The 18,146-nt window shown below is 36.4% G+C and overlaps 1 protein-coding gene and 1 pseudogene across 1 annotated transcript in view; both read left to right on the top strand.

Moving 5' to 3' along the window:
* Positions 1-10,158, top strand: part of SPAG6 (sperm associated antigen 6) — a 56,834-nt gene extending 46,676 nt beyond the window's left edge. Inside the window, 3 exon segments of the mRNA XM_087822536.1 lie at positions 4,793-4,896; positions 9,866-9,882; positions 10,110-10,158. Coding sequence (XP_087678662.1) covers positions 4,793-4,896; positions 9,866-9,882; positions 10,110-10,158 — 170 coding nt within the window.
* A 5,965-nt stretch (positions 10,159-16,123) lies between these two features.
* Positions 16,124-17,893, top strand: LOC107546325 (transketolase-like protein 1 pseudogene; annotated as a pseudogene).
* Positions 17,894-18,146: the final 253 nt, after the last annotated feature.

Genomic DNA, 18,146 nt, shown 5'->3' on the forward strand with positions numbered 1-18,146 from the left:
TTGTGTTCTTATCATGATGGTTGGCCCTTTAATTTTTTAGCAGCTTTATTGAAATATAGTTTATATACCATATAATTTAACCATTTAAAGTGCACAGTTCTTTAGCTCTTAGTATATTCAGAATGGACAACCACACCACAATCTAATTTTATAACATTTTCATCACCCCATCACTCCATATCTTCCCTCCCTAGCCCCAGGCAACTATTAATTTACTTTCTGTCTTTCTGTATTTGTCTCTCCTGGACATTTAATTTAAATAGAATCATATTATATATATGGCATTTTGTGCCTGGCTTCTTTCACTTAGCATAAGTTTCAAGGCTCATTCTTGTATAGCATATATCAATATTTAGTTCCTTTTTATTGCAAAATAATATTCTATTGTATTGATATACTACATTTTGTTTAGCCATTTACCAATTTTTAAAAAAAATAAATCTTTACTGATTTCAGAGAGAGGAAAGGAGAGGGGTAGAGAGATAGAAACATCAATGACGAGAGAGTCATTGATCGGCTGCCTCCTGCACACCCCCAACAGGGGATCAAGCCCACAACCCAGGCATGTGCCCTGACTGGGAATCAAACCCCGATTGCCTGAATCCTAGGTCCACACTCAACCACTGAGCAACACCAGCAATTTACCAAATTGATGAACATTTGGGTTGTTTTTACCCTTTGACTATTATGAATAATGCTGTTATGAACATTATTGTACAAGTTTTTGTGTGGACTGTTTTTATTTCTCTTGAGTAGATACTTAGTAGTGTAATTGCTAGCTCATATGACAACTAACATTTTGAGGAACCGCCAAATTGTTTTTCAGTGTGAGCACCATTTTGTATTCCCATCAGCAATGTATGTGGATTCCAATTTTCCACATCCTTGCCAACACTTATCATTGTTTTTTTATTATAGCCTTCCTAATTGGTCTGAATTGGTATCTCATTATGGTTTTGATTTGTATTTCCCTGATTGTTAAATATGTTGAAAATCTTTTCATTTTCTTATTGGCCATTCATATATCTTCTTTGAAGAAAGATCTAATCAGACCATTTGCTCATTTAAAAATTAAGCTATTCTTGAGTTGTAAGGGTTCTTCATATATTCTGGATACAAGCACTTATCAGATGTATGGTTTACAAGTATTTTTTCTCCAATCTGTGGATTTTGTTATTACTTTCTTGATGGTATCATTTGCAGCAAAAACACTTTTAAATTTTAATAAAATTTAATTTATATATTTTTTTCTCTTGTTGCTTGTGCAGTTGGAGCCATACCTAAGAAGACTTTGCCTAACCCAAAGTCATAAAATTTATTTTTAAGGTCCCCTTTAATTATTACCCTTTGTGCCAGAATACTTTCAGAACAAAATTAACTTTTAAATAAGAAACACTTTTTTATTTTAAACAGTTTTTGTTAAAAACCATCCATTAAGCAAAGCAATAATGAATAATTTTTATTATTTCTCATTTTTTTGTGAAAAACATTTGAAATGGTATCAAGTATTTGTATTGATAATTTTATTTTGTTAATTACTATTCTTTTTTATTTTAATTTTTAGAGAGAGAAGAAGAGAGAGGGAGAGGGAGAGAGAAACATCGATGTGAGAGAGAAACATCTATCTGCTGCTTCATGTGTGCCTCCTACCTGGGATCAAGCCCACAACCCAAGCATGTGGCCTGACCAGGAATCAAACCAGCAACCTTCAGGGCACAGGATGATGCTTAACCAACTGAGCCATACCGGCCAAGGCTACAACAGCTTTGATCAGTGTGGACAGGAGTCAGTTTTAAGAAATGACAGAAAAATGAATGAATATAGAACTGTAGATGTTATGATAGTTCATAGGAAAACCAGGTTCAAATTCAGGCTGCCCTAAATAGATAGCTCATGACTCCTTCTCTGACGTCATCATATATTATGTATGACTAAGGGTAAACACTAGCTACTAAATGCAGTGACAATTAGCAAAATGTATAATCTGTTATTCATTAGTTCAAAGTAAGATATTACTTGACTTACTGATTTAAAGAAATAAAAGGGTTTGTTAACCTCATATAATTTTTTCCAATCACAGTATGAAGTTGCAAAAACTATTTTATTTTGCTCACAGCCATAAATAACCTAATATAAGGCACATTTACCTAAAGGCTACCAAATTTTAAATCCATCATATGACATGATCTTGTATGTAGTAAATCTTATGGAATACACACACATACACACACAAATACTAGAAATAATAAGAGTTAGAGAAAGTTATAGGATATGAGATCAAAATATAAAAATTTTATTTTCATATGCTAATAATGATCAATTCAAATATAAAATTAAGAAAATAGTTTTATACATAATAGCATCAAAAAGAATATACTACTTAGGAATAAATTTAACAAAAGAAATATAAGACTTCTATACTGAAAACTACAAAACATTGCTGAAAAAATTTAAAGAAATGTGAATGGAGAGACATTCCATGTTCATAGATTGGAATATTCACTATTGTTAGATGACAATGCTCCCCAAGTTGATCTATATATTCAACACAATCTCTATCAAAAATCCCAGCTGACTTCCCTGTCCCCATTCCCCACCCCCATTGAAAAGCTAACTCTAAAATTCACATAGAAATGTGAAGGACCAGACTATCCAAAACAATCTTGAAAAAGATTTTTCATTGCCTAATTTCAAAACTCACTACAAAGTTACAATAATAAAGATAGTGTGGTACTTACTGAAAGACATATACAGGGTGTCCCAAAAACATGTAAACACACTTTAACAGCTGATAGCTCAATTGATATTTCTTTCTTTTCAGTCAGACTAAGCTTTGAACAAAGGAAATTCATCCTAAAATGCTACTGGAAATTTGAAAACAGAGTTGAAGTACAAACACTGACTTTATAATTATTCAAAATGTGTGTACAGCTGATAACAAAACTCGCAACAGTTGATGAATTGAGGATGCACAAATACCGAATGAAATGATTCCTGATGTTTGCAATTCCATTGCTTCGCGTTATCAGTAGTGCCTGGACCAGAAGAGTCATCAGTTTAAAAACAGGCATTGACAAAAAAAATTATTCATTTCTGTAGATTCTTTTCAATTTTAAAAATGAACTGTATGTTAATAAATACTGACTTTATAATAATTCAAAGTGTGTATACATTTTGGGGGGATACTCTATATATCAGTGTAATTGAATTGAGAATCTGAAATAGACTCCTTTTTGGTCAATTGATTTTTCACAAAGGTGCCAAGGCAATTTAATGTGAAAAGGATAGTATTTTTAAAGGATAGTACTTTGAAAAAGCACCAGATTGGATTCTAACATGACAGAGTTTTTATTTCCCCTCATGCTCTGTAAAATAATCCTAGAAAAGAGTGGAAAGATGACTTCTATTCAAGAAAGTGCTTTACCATTAACCAATGGTTACTCCATTTAGGGGGCCCTTTAGTTTGCTTTTTTTTTCATTTTTCTATAATTTTGTTTGTTAGAAAATTGTGTTGAAAGTTATTTTAAATTTACATAAAATAGCATTCTTCCTAAAGGGATATGTAAATGTGTAAAAATTAACTTTATTTTCTTTTCTTGAGAAAAGATTTTCATATTTTCTTCATTTAGTGGTTTTACACATATTTTGTGTGTTATATAAACTTATTGGTATATTATTGTATTTATAAATTATATATGTAGGTTGACATTTTATGATTTATTTTATATGTATTAATATTTTCAAAGCTAACTTATTGGAACTTTTTTGGTAAGGAGTTCTCATAAACCTCCAAAAGTGAATAGACATATCTTTGGAAAGAATTTACTTGTAGAATATATGTGAACAGAAAACAAATTTTAATCTTAAAATTATTTTTCCCCATCCCTGTACAAACAAGCAGATGTGGATTTCTAGTGGAAACAGCTGTAGATAAACCCAATTGTGAAGCCTTCCAAAGTGAAGGGGGCTGACTTGAATACAAGGAAACAGAATCACAACCAGCCCTGGCCTTAGAGCTGGCTGCAGGGATGTGCTCCAGTCACATCAGAGTTCTTCTTCAGCCACACTTTTGGCAGGGGGGCAGCACCACATGGTGTCCCCATGAAATACAGAGTGCTGGGGGATGGTGGGAAAGGTACCTGCGGGTTCCTATTCTGTTGCTTGTGGATGATACACTCGCTATTGTTGAGCTTTCCTCGACAGTTCAGGAGATTCTGTTGTGCTCCTGTCTGTGAGTGGGGCAATTTCTACCCATGATAGCAGCACATCTGCAAATGCTCACTGAATAATGCACACAGTAGGATATTTCTGACTACATACCTATAAGCCATGAGGCCTTTTAGAGAACATGGAATGCCTGATAATGGCTTTCTACACTAAACTAGGCATTTTCTCATTTTTTGATTGGAAGAAATAGGAGACTAGTTATCTCACAGTTTCACATATACAAATTTTTACTCTAATAAAATACATATTAATTTTTAGTTTATAGCATTATGATTTCTAATTTTAATTTCCTCATAGGTATTTTAAGAGCTCAATAATACACTATATGTTTCAAAATTTGGCATAAAGACAACTGGCAGGGTATTTATTCTATGATAAAACCAATGAAAGAAGTTTTTCTGACAACTCTTTTTAAAAAATGAAGCAACTGCAGCTTAGACCAGGAAATTGATTTTATTTTCAAATTCCAGGAATATGAGACACGAATTTTTGTCAAGCTTCCATTGATTGCTTACTTTGGTATGTATTTTACTTTGTATTTCAATATAGTAAAAAAGCCATAAAGAGGATCTTTAAAAAAATGTGCCTATTTATTTACCAGCCCTTGAGCCATTTCTCTATGATGTTCCTCCCAATATCCTGAAGCATGTGGTCAGACAGTTCAGTAAGGTAAGAAGAGCTCTTAGCCTGCAAGTGGGCGAAGAAAATGAAAATGAAGTAACTTGTTTTTTCTGGTGGTCAATGTTTTCTTCCATAAGATGGGGGGAGGGTTCTCCTACTTAACTCTCACTGGTTGTATTGACAGGGATGGTAACATAGATGAATAAAATTCACACATACATAATTCACACTTCCTTCTTCTTCACAATCTTTGTACCCTCTTTTTAGTGTTCTTGGGAAGTAAATAGTGTGTCAACACATAAAAACCTCATAATATACATAATTTGTATTGATAAGTAACTTTTAGTAATATTGATAAGTAACTTTTAGTAATTTTCCTGCTGTGTGTTAGCGTCACTCATCTGGGAACACTGCAAAGATCTTATAAAGAAAAGGAGAGCCCTGGCCAGTGTGGCTCTGTTGGTCAAGTATCATCCCATGCACAGAAAGGTTGCTGGTTTGATTCTGGTCAGGGCACATGCCAGGGTTTCAGGGTCCATCCCTGGTAGGGGGCGTACAGGAGGCAGCCAACTGATGTTTCACTCTCACACATTGATGTTTCTCTCTCCCTCTCCTTTCCTCTCTCTCTAAAAATCAATAAAATTCTTAAAAAAGGGAAAGAAAAGGAGAAAGGTCTCAGAGCCACTGAAATATTCTCCACAAAGTTCATGGACTTACCAGAGATGCCCTCAGACAGTCATTTGAAGTTCATTGACTCTTTACGAACAGTTTTAACAAATGAAGTGGTCGTATTTCTTAGATTATTGCAGATTGAAAGTAGTAAGGTAGGAAGGTCAAGCTGCTAGCAGTGGGCAGCAGCCAGCAGGACTGACTACTGATAGCAAAGGCTGAGAGAATGACTGCCTTCCCACAGCCACTGATGGCCAGGGTGTGACCCTAAGCTATCAAGAGCTGGTTAAATTGAGCTCAGGAGTTTTGATTTAAGAAAATAGGGTCTGTGGAAGTAGTATCCCATAGTGGCTCTGAGCTCAGGCTGTGGAATTGGGGTACCTGGATTTACATTTACAAGCTGTAATATCGTTATCAAAGTCTTAATGTCTCTAAACCTTAGTATGATTACCCATAAAATGGGGTAATAAGAATACCGACTTTATAGGGTCATTGTAAAGTTAAATGAGATGTTATATGAAGAGAGTTAGGTCAATCCCAGGCACATATTCAGCACACACACACACACACACACGCACGAAGTTGTTCTTAAGATATAAAACATGAAAGTAGTTAAGACTAATTTAAAAATTAATAAAAAGGAATGGAGGTCAAATTTATTTCAATAGTCAGTTATAATACTATATTAAAGAGGCACTACTATCTGTATACTTCTTCAAATAATGAGCAAAACTGTATGTTATTATAACTTGTAAACTAATCTCTACAGTTCAATAGGTCTATTTTTAGGTACTCATCTGAAAGCTACTAACAGCCTTCACTTCTCTGAACTCTTTCCAGATCTCCAACAGTTTGGCTGAACCTCAGGCACCATAGCCACAGGACAGTAGGTTTTCCATTGCTAAAGTTACCTCAGAATACAATTCTGTGCATCAGATACCTATGTTCTGTCTTCCTCCTTCAAAGGAACACTCAAATAAAATAATTACACCCCACCCCACCCCCAGTTCTAAGTAAGAAACTGACCAGCTATAGTGCGATGGGGGCAGTAAGGAGCTGAGTGGATCATCTATAGACAGTCATCAGCTCTTGAAAATGAGTAGTTGACATTATTTCTGAATGTTTCATTTTCTAGTCTAATCTTTTAGACTACTGAGGTTCTAGTTTTATTGAACTTGCTATAAAAATGAATACTAGCCTGAATTAAGAGTTAAAAATCAGCCACTAAAGTAAAAATAAATCAGTGAGATTTGTGGAAGGTTGGATAGCCAAGATAAAATACATACCTCATATTATGTACTCTTATAAATATGCCTTTGGGAATATTTGCTTCAGGCAGAATTTTGTGTTTTCTTAAATCTAAAAGTACCAGAGCACTAGAAAGAGGAGGGAAAGCCAGGCAGGAAGTAAAAAGATAGTAGTTTACTATGGCTGGGGACAGACATAGGAGGGATGAAAACTCTCCAGGCCAAAAAAATATTTAAAACTGATATATCTGCAGACCACTCCATTCTTTAAAAACATATACTAGTGTAATCTTTAATTGTCTTTTATTGTGATGTGTATTAACATTCTATTAGCCTACTCCTTTTGCAGTTTTAAGTATTTGTTAAATGCCTACATGTACCCTTAAAGCTCTGAGAGAGACAAAAAAGAATAAGACAAAGTTCTTCTGCAAGGAACTTTATAACTTAGCTGGGGAGACCAGAAGAAACAGTTAGAAAATCAGTGTGCAAGACTTCCTAATAAACTCATCTTAGAAAGAAGGAATAAGTGGGTGCACCAAGGTGCTCCCGGGGGACTCAGTGGAGCAAGTACAAGTGAAAAAAGCTGGCTTTGAAGAAAGGGTCGGAATGGCGGGCAAAGAAAGGGTGTTTCTGTCAGAGGGAATAGTAGCGACCACCAAGGAAGAGGGCGATCCCCACACTGTGAACCCCTTCCTGGCCTTCCTCGCCTGGTCAGCTGTGGTCACGCAGAGTAAATTTCCTCATCCGCACTGGCTCTGTCTTCGCCACACACAGACCCGCTGTCAAACCCAGGGGCCTTCTGTAGTTCTCTCTGGTTGCTTCTTAAAACCTCTTGGATTTGCTGATTCCTTGCTTTCCTGATTCTTCTTCTGTCCTTGTAACATCTCAGTTTCCTTTTCCTGCCTACTCCTTAGTATGTTCATTCATTTGCTGAACATTAATTGAGCATCTATTAGGCACCAGGCACTAGAGAAATAAATGAATGAGTAAAGGTGCAGTTTCTGCCTTCATGACATTTATGTGCGACAGACATATAGACTGATAATTAAAATATTATGTGGCAAGTGCATGGGGTTTAACAATACAATGAAAGAAGAAAAGTACCTAACTCACCCTGGGATAAGGGAATAGGGGTGTCCCAGAGAAAGTTTCTGAAAGGAAGTAACACCTGAGCTGACTCTTAAAAGATAAGCAGGAGTTAGCCAAGGAAATGCGGGGAGGTGCGTGGAAGGCGGAAGGGAATCCTAGGAGAGGAAACAGCAGGGCAAAGCAAGAAATGGCCTGGCGCGTACCCTTTGAGGTTATTGACAAAATCTGGGATAGAGATTAATCGTAAAGGAAGCTGGAGAGGTATTTAGTTGCTGGGTCCCAGATGGCCTTCTGGGCATTGTTAGGGGCATTGAGTATGCCTTTAACTTTGTAGTTAGGGGAAAGATTTAGAATGGGTGCAATAACCCAAATTCTACATGGGTCTAGATTAAGGTTAATTCACTTATATTCTTAAAGGTCATATAGAGGTAAATTGGGATAGCAGTGGCTGACGGGCTGAGAAAATAAATTTCCAGGTTTTTTTTGGAAGTTCATTTTGATTCCTTTATGAGAAGTATGTGGTTAGCACCTACCACATAGCAGCACAATTTTTAAAGTTTGGGTGTTTTTAAAAAATATATACTTCTTGCCATTTACGTTTAAAAAAATACCTATCTTGTGTCTGGCATATTTATAAAGCCTCGGAAGGTGAGGGCCACTTTAAAATTTGTGACTAACTCAGATAGAGAGGGAAACAGTTGTGACTTCCTCAGGATATGAATACTTTGAAGAGATCTGTTGAAGGACAATTTTGCCTAGAGTAGGTGGTCTTTAGGGGAAAAACATTCTTTAAGGTAGCTTTTTATGTTTGTATATATCTGTTTAACTATGGCTACCTATAAAAGCACACTATTAAGAAAATACAGCTGTTTTGTCCACTATAACTTGACAAATTGTGGAAGATATTAGTATACTTTCAATTATGAGTTTATAAGTCAAGTATCTGAGGATAAAGATAACTAACAAAGGACAAAGCAAGTCTCGAACATTAGGTTTTATCTGGAAAAAACACCTTAGGAGGCTTACTTATTTCAAATGTTTTGGAAATTTTGAAATTATACTTTAGATTTTTTTAGTCATTTATTATATTCTAGAATGTCTGCCAAATTATATTTGACATATTTTTATATGAATGTAAAATTTTTCTATGGTGTATGAAGCATCCCACATTAATCAATATATTTAATACTTTTATACTAAATCTTTCATAAAATGTTTTATATATAAATATAAATTTATAGTACTGTAGATGCCCTAGAAATAAAATAGATTAATTTCCTAGGTTTGTATGATGGAATATTTGTAAACCACATATGAAATAATTCTTTAATATGAAGTATGGTCCCAGAAATTTTTGTATTTATGGGTAACCAGGCCTGATTAAAACATACATTGAGAATAACCTCTGAAACAATCAGAATGCAGAAGTTGATTAGTGTGTTGTCTAACTGATGAAACAAAATCTATTAGCTATGTTCATTAAAGCAACATCAATCACACAACATGATAAAAGCATAGTTGCTTTCACCCTAGCTGGTGTGGCTCAGTTGGTAGGAGCATTGTCCTATACACTAAAAGGTGGCAGGTTTGATTCTGGTCAAGGCCCATACCTAACTTGCAGGTTAGATCAATGTTTCTCCCTCTCTCTCTCTTCCTTTTTCTCTCTCTCAAATCAGTAAAAACATGCCCTCGGGTGAGGATTAAAAAAGTAAACAATAAATAAAAACAAATTCATTTTAATAAAATACTACCACTGAATCCAAGTATCTTGCTTTGAAAATATCCATTCTTTGTCACTGAATTGCTACCCCTTAAATGTTTTGTTAATTATCTAGCACAGTCTTGTGAGTTGGTGTTCTTTCTCTTGATAGTCTCCATCCTTGTGCACAAAGCATTATTATTCAGAAGTTTCATTCATAAAATTATTTCGGATAAAACACCTTATATTAATCTTTTGTACCTACTGGGCTGAATCTTTTCACCAGTATCTAATAAAACATTCTATTTTTCAGATATTATTCTCCTGGATATTCAGATACACTTTAAAAAAAACAAACAAAACCTTTATTGATTTCAGAGAGAGGAAGAGAGATAGAAACATCAATGATGAGAGAGTCGTCATTGATGGGCTGCCTCCTGCATGCCCCCGAGTGGGGATCAAGCCTGCAACCCAGGCACGTGCCCTTACCGGGAATCGAACCTCGATGTCCTGAATCCTAGGTCAACACTCAACCACTGAGCCACGCCCTGCTGGGCCTTCAGATATACTTTTGCAGAGAGCGGACAGCTATCAACCACTTACTAACCGAGCAGAGTTATGTTTTATGCTCAAATTCGCAGCAAAGTATTTATAAATAACAGTTGTTAAATAAATAACAGTTGTTAAATATTTGAACTAAGTCCATTCTAGATTTATTCCATGTGAAATATCTTTAGATAATATTTTCTAAATTTGCATAGTACTTTAAAAATTAGTGGCTTGAATATATGAGAAGCTAGTCATAGTCATTTACACAGGATTTACTCTAACAGTAGATTTAAAAAGACATTAAAGAATTTTAAGGCATTTGTTATTGTCTATTAAAAACCATACATACACATACACCTCCAACTAGATACAGATGAAAGATGGTACTCAAAAATTCATAGTTATTTTGGCCAATTCTTCATAGGCATAGGCAAGGAAAACTGGCCTTCCAAGTTCCACAGTAGGTTATAGAAGGGAAATAGCTGAAAGAGGAAACTGATGACAGGAGTACAGAGACTAATGCTGGTGACATAAATGCATTAACTGAACACATAGATTCTATGAATAACAGGACATAGGTAACCTTAAGAACTTAGGAAACTCTTTTTTCATCCCAAGTTTTCTAAGCTCTTTACTTACCCCACCTAAAGATTTTTTACCTTTCATAGGGCTGGAGAGGATAGAAGTCAACATTAAGCATTATGCTACTGCAGACATGCCTTCCACTTTCATGGAAAGGTTTCCTAGTCTAGCTCTGCTCATGAATAAACAAGGAAAGAGGCATGTAAACTGGGTCATCAGTATTCCCTTGTCCTGGCTTCACTTTCTCAAGTGAAGGACAAGGGAATACTGATGACCCAGTTTACATGCCTGCTTTTTTACTTTCCCAAGTGAAAGTGAAGCTAGGACAGAAAGTCCCATTTTCAGAGATTTAAGCCATAATTTGAAAAGAATACCATATGGCTCAGGCTTTACATGCATCTTCATTCACTTGGGGAGCTAAAATAGGGTAAAAAGAGGTTTCAATAAAATTTAAATAAACAGCATTAGAATTGTCTTTTTCATTTTTTCTATCTAGTGTTTCTAACCTTGAAGAATATGTGATTAGATTTAGGAATCTTTGGTTGTTGGTGTGTATGTGTTTTTTTAATCTATTTATCATTATTTCCTCAGAGTGCGTAGATTTTGCATCTTTTAAAATATCATTATATCCAAGATTGTCTCATTTCTTTTTCCATATATCAGCCAAGGATGCTTGCAGTTTGACTTTTTAATATTCCTTGGACCTATTTTCTTTCCTTGCAGTAATTTCTTTGACATATTGCATAAGAAAATATAATTTTTATTCCCAATTTTGTAAGTCTTATTCCTCTTTCCTGTCTGCCTGCTTGTCTTATGAACCTTTTAAGAATCTGAGAAAAGAAAGATAGTTTTTACCTTTTTTACAGTAAGAACTTTTTTTTTTTAGATGACCATGTCAGTCATGAATAAACTGGTCTATATACTATAAAACATCCTCTGCTGTTATGGGAATGGTGAATTTCCTATTATGTCTTTCCTGCCATTGTATGTTGTTCTCCAAGGTTTTCACTTCACACATCATTTTACGCTTATCAAAGAGTATTAAACTAAGAAAGTAATAAATATTTGATAGTATGTGGATGGGTGCTATAATTCAATCATATGCAATTTGGAAAATTTATACTATGACATATTTCCTGACCAAAAACCATTTAAAGCACATGAAACTTTATTTTTTGAAAAGTCTATTATAAGACCTTTTCTTTTTTAATTTGTGCTAGAGCAAAAATAGTATCTCTCATTGATGGTGTTCTTTGGTATTTTCACCCATGGTTTGAATTTTGACAATTCCAGTTCTCTGGGCAGACCAACCCCTGTCCCCACTGTCCTCCTCCCTTTGCAGTTTATTTAAAATTCAGCTATCATTAGGCTATCTCATTTAGCTGAACAATTTATTGTTAGGACTTGAGGAATAGAATTGGTTGAATCTCATTGTTGGTTGACCCTCATTCATTCAGTTCCCCTGTTGTGGAAATAGATGCCAATCAGTGGTGCCTGAAAGAGATGTTGAAAATCTGGGTTCTAGCCATAGCTGTTAATTAGCAAGGGTGATAATACTTGCTCAGCTTACTAATAAGATGCTTCTTAAAAGTAATCAATGCATGTATCAATTTTGTAAACTGTCCCATTCTGTGTAAGCTAATATGTGCTTAATGGCTTAATGGGCAATGACAGTCAATGACAGATTATGCATTTGGGCCAAAATTCAAGCAATTGGGCAGACCAGGTCCCATACTCTCAGATAAATGAAGTTTATACCAGATGATTTATGATAAAGAAAAACTACATTTCCTGCCCTCATGGAGTTTTCTAATATAAACACATTTGCCTGCACATAGGGAGTAAAATAGGCACAAGAGTCTGAACACAAAACAGGAGGTATATTTCATTTAGTATAAAAAACAAATGACAACCTCATATTTACAGGAGGTTGACCTCTTTTTCTAACATTTTCCTCTCAAACTACCCCCTTAAAGAAAGGATTAAAACTTTGCTTGTTTCTAAACTTGATTTGAGATTCTGCTTAACATAAACCTTGACCTTAAATTCCTGGGTGAGGCCATCTCCCATCCAAGATGTCAAGTTTAAAAACTAACCTTGAAAGAATGAAGGATTTGTCTGTTGTGCTTTCAAATTGTCAGCCCTTTCCTTACGTTCATAAACCCTGACCTTAAATTCCTGGGTGAGGCCATCTCCAATCCAAGATGTCAAGTTTAGAGAGTGACCTTGAAAGAATGAAGGATTTGTCTGTTGTGTTTTCAAATTGCCAACCCTTTGATTAAACTAGGTGCTAGCAAATGTGACTTGTATATACTCTGGCTTATTTGACCACAAAACTCACTGCCTAGAAAATATTGATTTGTAGCTATTCTGTTTCAGAGATTAAACAGATCAAATGACAGCCTTAACTGTAACTATTACATTTTACCAGTTGTTGAAGGGACTTTGGACTTTTAAAATTTGATTTGTCTATAAAATTATTTTTTTAGTAACAAATACTTATGTTTTGTTCTTAAGAGGTCTTGGTAGGCCATAACATTAGATACATATTCAGTGATAATTGCTTCAAAGAATGGTGAGTTTTATTGTTTGTAAAAATCAATACGTTTGTTTTTTTAAATTTAGGATATATGAAAAGATAAATAAAGAGGCAAAAGCAGCACTCCAAATCCCACAACCCAGATAATAATTGTCATTTACAAGTTAATATAATTTCAACTTCATCTTTGAGTCTTTGCACAGATAGAAAAACTTTTAGAAAGGTGTATTCATGCTATACATGCTACTTTAAAATAAAAAGTAAAAGTTACAGCAGTTTGTTTCACAGAAGATGGAGTTTTCACTTTTTTGTTTATTATAGTGGGTTTAGGGAAAAGGTATCCTCAATGATAATTTAGGGATTAATGTAAAATATTTATAAATGGCTTGCTTTTTATTAATGATGGACTAGTATTTGCTATAGAGATTTTAAACTGAGTGCTATTTATGGCTTATCATTTTTACAGCATTGTATCAAGAATATTATACTAATACATCATTTTGAAAGGCTATTTGATATAAATATACATTTTAAAAAAGCTTTTCACATGCATATAGAACTTGTGGCAATGCAATCTTGCTAAAATTTATACTAAAATATAAACATTATGCATTACTGGTGGTACTAATGTATTTTTTATATAAAAATTTCAATTCTTTGAGAACTATTATAACCTATATTGGGTTCTCTGTTTTTTGAATTTCTGTGGCATGTGTAGTTTAAATCATACAAATGTAATTAAAATGCCAAAAAGAATGTCATCATTCTCAATTTTTTTCTTTGCTAACTCAAGTATGACCTTTTTCTGGGATGAGTGATATGTGCCCTGCTCTTCAGTCCCTAATGGCACCCAGCCCTGTGGTAAGCACATAGTAGAACAGGTGGCAGGCTGCGCTGAGCATTAGGGCAACAAGGCTCTCTATGGTCAAGTCTCCTTAAATCCCCAGGCCATAGTTTTCTGAAATATCATCGGTTAGTGCAAAAGAGGACAGACTCTAAAATTACAGACCCACATTGGAATCTCAAAACTACTACAACCTAACTCAGTGGCTTTTGGCAAGTTCCTAATAGCACCCATTTCATTGGATCCTGAGGATTAAGCAAGGGTGAGTGAGCATAGGTCTTGGAACTTAGTAAGCGGTGCCACCATTAGTCTATATGATGCTTTTATGTACATAGAAAAAGGTATACAGTCCTCAAGACACTTTACTTCCATTTGGTAGAAATTATAATATTCTATTTTTGTTTGAGCAAGACACTTTACTGCCATCTGCTGGAAAATTTTCTTAATAAATATGTCAATAATGATGTCTACAATGTGAACCACACCCCGTTAGGTGTGTTGGCGCCCTTGTGCAATCACAACCTGCACAACTGTGCACATAAGTGCTCAATAGATAGTATTTGCTACTCTTCTTTTCACTTTTATAAATGAAGCAATTCATTTTAAAAAATCAAGGAGTCAAAGTTATTCTCTATAAAAAGAATCAGCATTTTATTACAAAATCTGGAAGCATTTGAGCTTACTGCTTCCCTCACTTCCCATTTCCTCCACAGAAAAGTATGTTCTATAATAAAACCTGCAATTTAAGTTAGCAGATATACTAATTAAGCCATTACTCTAGTATTCATAAACACTAAATGTAAGGCCAAATCAGGGACATATTTTATATGCAAAAGCAAAGCATATTTTGGGATAATCCTTATAGCTTTGAATCTTGATTTTAAGATTGGATCAAGAATATTATATCATTATTGCAAGATGGCAGATCTTTGGAAAGCAACTCTGCCGGGGCTGCATTCGCTTTTCTTCTTTCTGGAACATGAGCTGGGATCATCCTTATTCAGGGACCATTATAGTACTTTTTTTTTTTTTTTTTTGTACACAAATGGGAAAAATTTAGCTCAAACATACTAGTACAATTGTGAAGAAGACTGACTAGATTTGGATTAGATAATGGGAACACTCTCCCAGAATAAAGATTTATTACCCCAAGAAGGACCCCATGTGTAAGGATGGCTTTTGGAAGCGTAGAGAAATCAATAGCCCACACTTAAGTGAAGTGGAAATGCCACAACTGCCATGGCTGACTGGAAAAAGATATCAAATAGCTCATAGCGGTGGGTATGTACTTCAGCATGTAGGGATGAAAAACTCACCAGCTGGCTGTGTTCAAAGTTCTAGAGAATACACCATTTACCAAAGTGATAAGGAATGCACTATCAAGAGGGTAAGGATTACTGAGAATTTCAGTGGTGGTGTTCTTCCGTATGCCAGGGTTGACTGGAGAAGGCACTGTTACAGAACTGGGCTCCTTAATAGGGATGGCAGGGTCCAGACACAATAGATGCCAGGGACAGAATGTAACTGTCAGAAGCAAAATGTGTGTAATTATTGCAAAATTGGTGTGGCATCCAGGGACCCAATCCATAGCTATAATGATGGTTAACAGAACTCAATGTTCCTAGAGGCAAAATAGATAGGCAGTCAATAAGGGTATCAATTTATAAATTATATAAAAAATTAAGAGTGGATGGTCAGGAAACTAAGGGCAGCTGCCCCAATACAAAGTCACAGTCACTGGCCTAGTTTCCAGACCTGAGTCAATTCTCATATCTGGAACCCACTGACTGAAGGGAAGCTGGTTCCTTTGAAAATGGAGCCTGAAAGGCCACCATTAAGTGTACTCAGTAGTTATTTCCCATGCACTTCAGAATATTGTTTCAGTCCTTTTACCAGGTGACAGAGTTTGTAAAAGACTGGCTCTGCAGCAGGTCTAGGCACCAGTGCAAGCAGCCCTGCCACATCACTCAGCAGATTCCATGGTATTAAAGGGATCTGTAATGGGGAAAGATCCCCATGTAGACATTTTCTCCTCAGACTCTGTTGGGGTAGCAGCTATGGCCAATGCTGAGGTGAGCATCACCATGGCCAAAGAAGGCAAATCTGAGGCAGATACTGTGGAGGTGCTGTGGGACCTGGCCAATCACCTGCACACCCCTCAGAGCCAAGTGCACCTTGATCTCTGGCCACCCCACATCATGCAGCAGTGCTGCTGAGATCATGTCCATGCTGTTCTTCTACATCATGAAATATAAACAGGAGGACCCAGAGAAACTGAACAATGATTGATTCATACTTTGCAAGCATTTGTTGATGTGGCAATGGGATGGTTTGGACCAGGACTGGGAGCTGCTTTCGGGATGGCATATACTGGTAAGTACTTTGACAATGCCAGCTTATTGGTGTTCTGCCTCTTGGGAGATGGCAAATCTTGGGAAGGCTCCATCTGCGAGGCATTGGCCTTCAGTTCTCACTACAATCTGGATAATCTCATGGCCAGCTTCGACATGAACTGCCTGGGCCACAGTGGCATCTTGTCCATTGAGAACTGCTTAGACTTCTATCAGAAACAAAGCCTTTTGGGTGGAATACTTAAGTGGTAGATGGCTGTGACGTCGAGGTGCTGTGTGAGGTGTTCTGGGCAAGCCACTCAAGTGAAGAACAAGCCCACTGTTGTAATTGCCAAGACCTTCAAGGGCCGGAGCACTCCAAGCATTGAGGTTGCAGAAAATTGGCATGGAAAGCCAATGCCAACAGAAAGAGCATATGCAATTATCAAACTAATTGAGAGCCAGATAGAGACCAACAGGCAGCTAGAACCAAAACTCCCTGTTGAAGACATGCCTCAAATCAACATCACGGACATAGAGATGGCTTTTCCACCTGCTTACAATGTGGGTGACAAGGTAGCTACTCTCAAAGCATGTGGTTTGGCTCTGGCTAAGCCAGGCCATGCAAATGATGCAGTCATTGTGCTGAACGGTGACACCAAGAACTCCACCTTCTTTGAGATATTCAAGAAGGAGCATCCTGAGTGCTTCATCAAATGTCTTATTCAGAGTAAACATAGTGAATGTGGCACTGGGATGCTCCATCCATGGTCGGACCATTGCTTTTGTTAGCACCTTCACTGTCTTTTTGACCTGAACATTTGATTAGATCCAGATGGGAACCATCTCCTAAACCAACATCAACCTTATTGGGTCCCACTGTGAGCTATCAGTTGGTGAAGATGGCCCCCCCCAGATGGTCCTGGAGGATTTGGCCATTTTCCAAGCAGTTCCCAACTGCACCATTTCTTGCCTAAGTGAAGCAGTCTGACAGAGTATGCTGTGTTCCTGGTGACCAATACCAAGGGGATAAGCTACATTTGGACCAATCAACCCAAACTGACATTATTTACACCCCACAAAAAAGATTTGAGATTGGACAGGCCAACGTGAGTTGCCAGAGAGTCAATGACAAGGTCACTTATTGGAGCTAGAGTTACTCTGCATGAAGTCTTAGCAGCTGCTGCTGATCTTTCCAAACAAGATATTTCTATCCACGTCATCGACCTGTTTACCATTAAACCCCTGGATGCTGACACCATCATCTCCAGTGCAAAATGCACATATGGCCCAAGTATCACAGTGGAAGATCACCACCCAGAAGGTGGCATCAGGGAGGCTGTCTGTGCAGCTGTTTCCCTGGAGCCTGATATCTTGGTCCATGGGCTGTCAGTGCAAAGAGTTCCTCGGAGTGGAAAGTTGATTGAACTACTGGATATGTTTGGAATTAGTGCCAGACACATTATATTGGTCATGAAATGTTTGTTAACAAACTAAAGTAGCTGTTGGCATCCCTACATTTATGCCTGTTGACAAACCTCATTTAAATCTATACTGTGTGTTCTTTGTTGTTCTTAAAAGCAAAGCAAGTTAACTACCTCCAGTTAAGCCATAACTACATATACAAATTTAACTCTCATCATTAAGTAATTAAAGTGAGTTATAAGATTTTAAGTGACAGAATAGCTAACAACCACCTAATATTAAGTTTTATGATGAGACCACAGATATCTGGGCTGGGGATCAACAT

This window comes from Miniopterus natalensis, chromosome 1 (assembly GCF_054644295.1).
Source record: "Miniopterus natalensis isolate mMinNat1 chromosome 1, mMinNat1.hap1, whole genome shotgun sequence".
In the NCBI taxonomy this organism is placed as follows: domain Eukaryota; kingdom Metazoa; phylum Chordata; class Mammalia; order Chiroptera; family Miniopteridae; genus Miniopterus; species Miniopterus natalensis.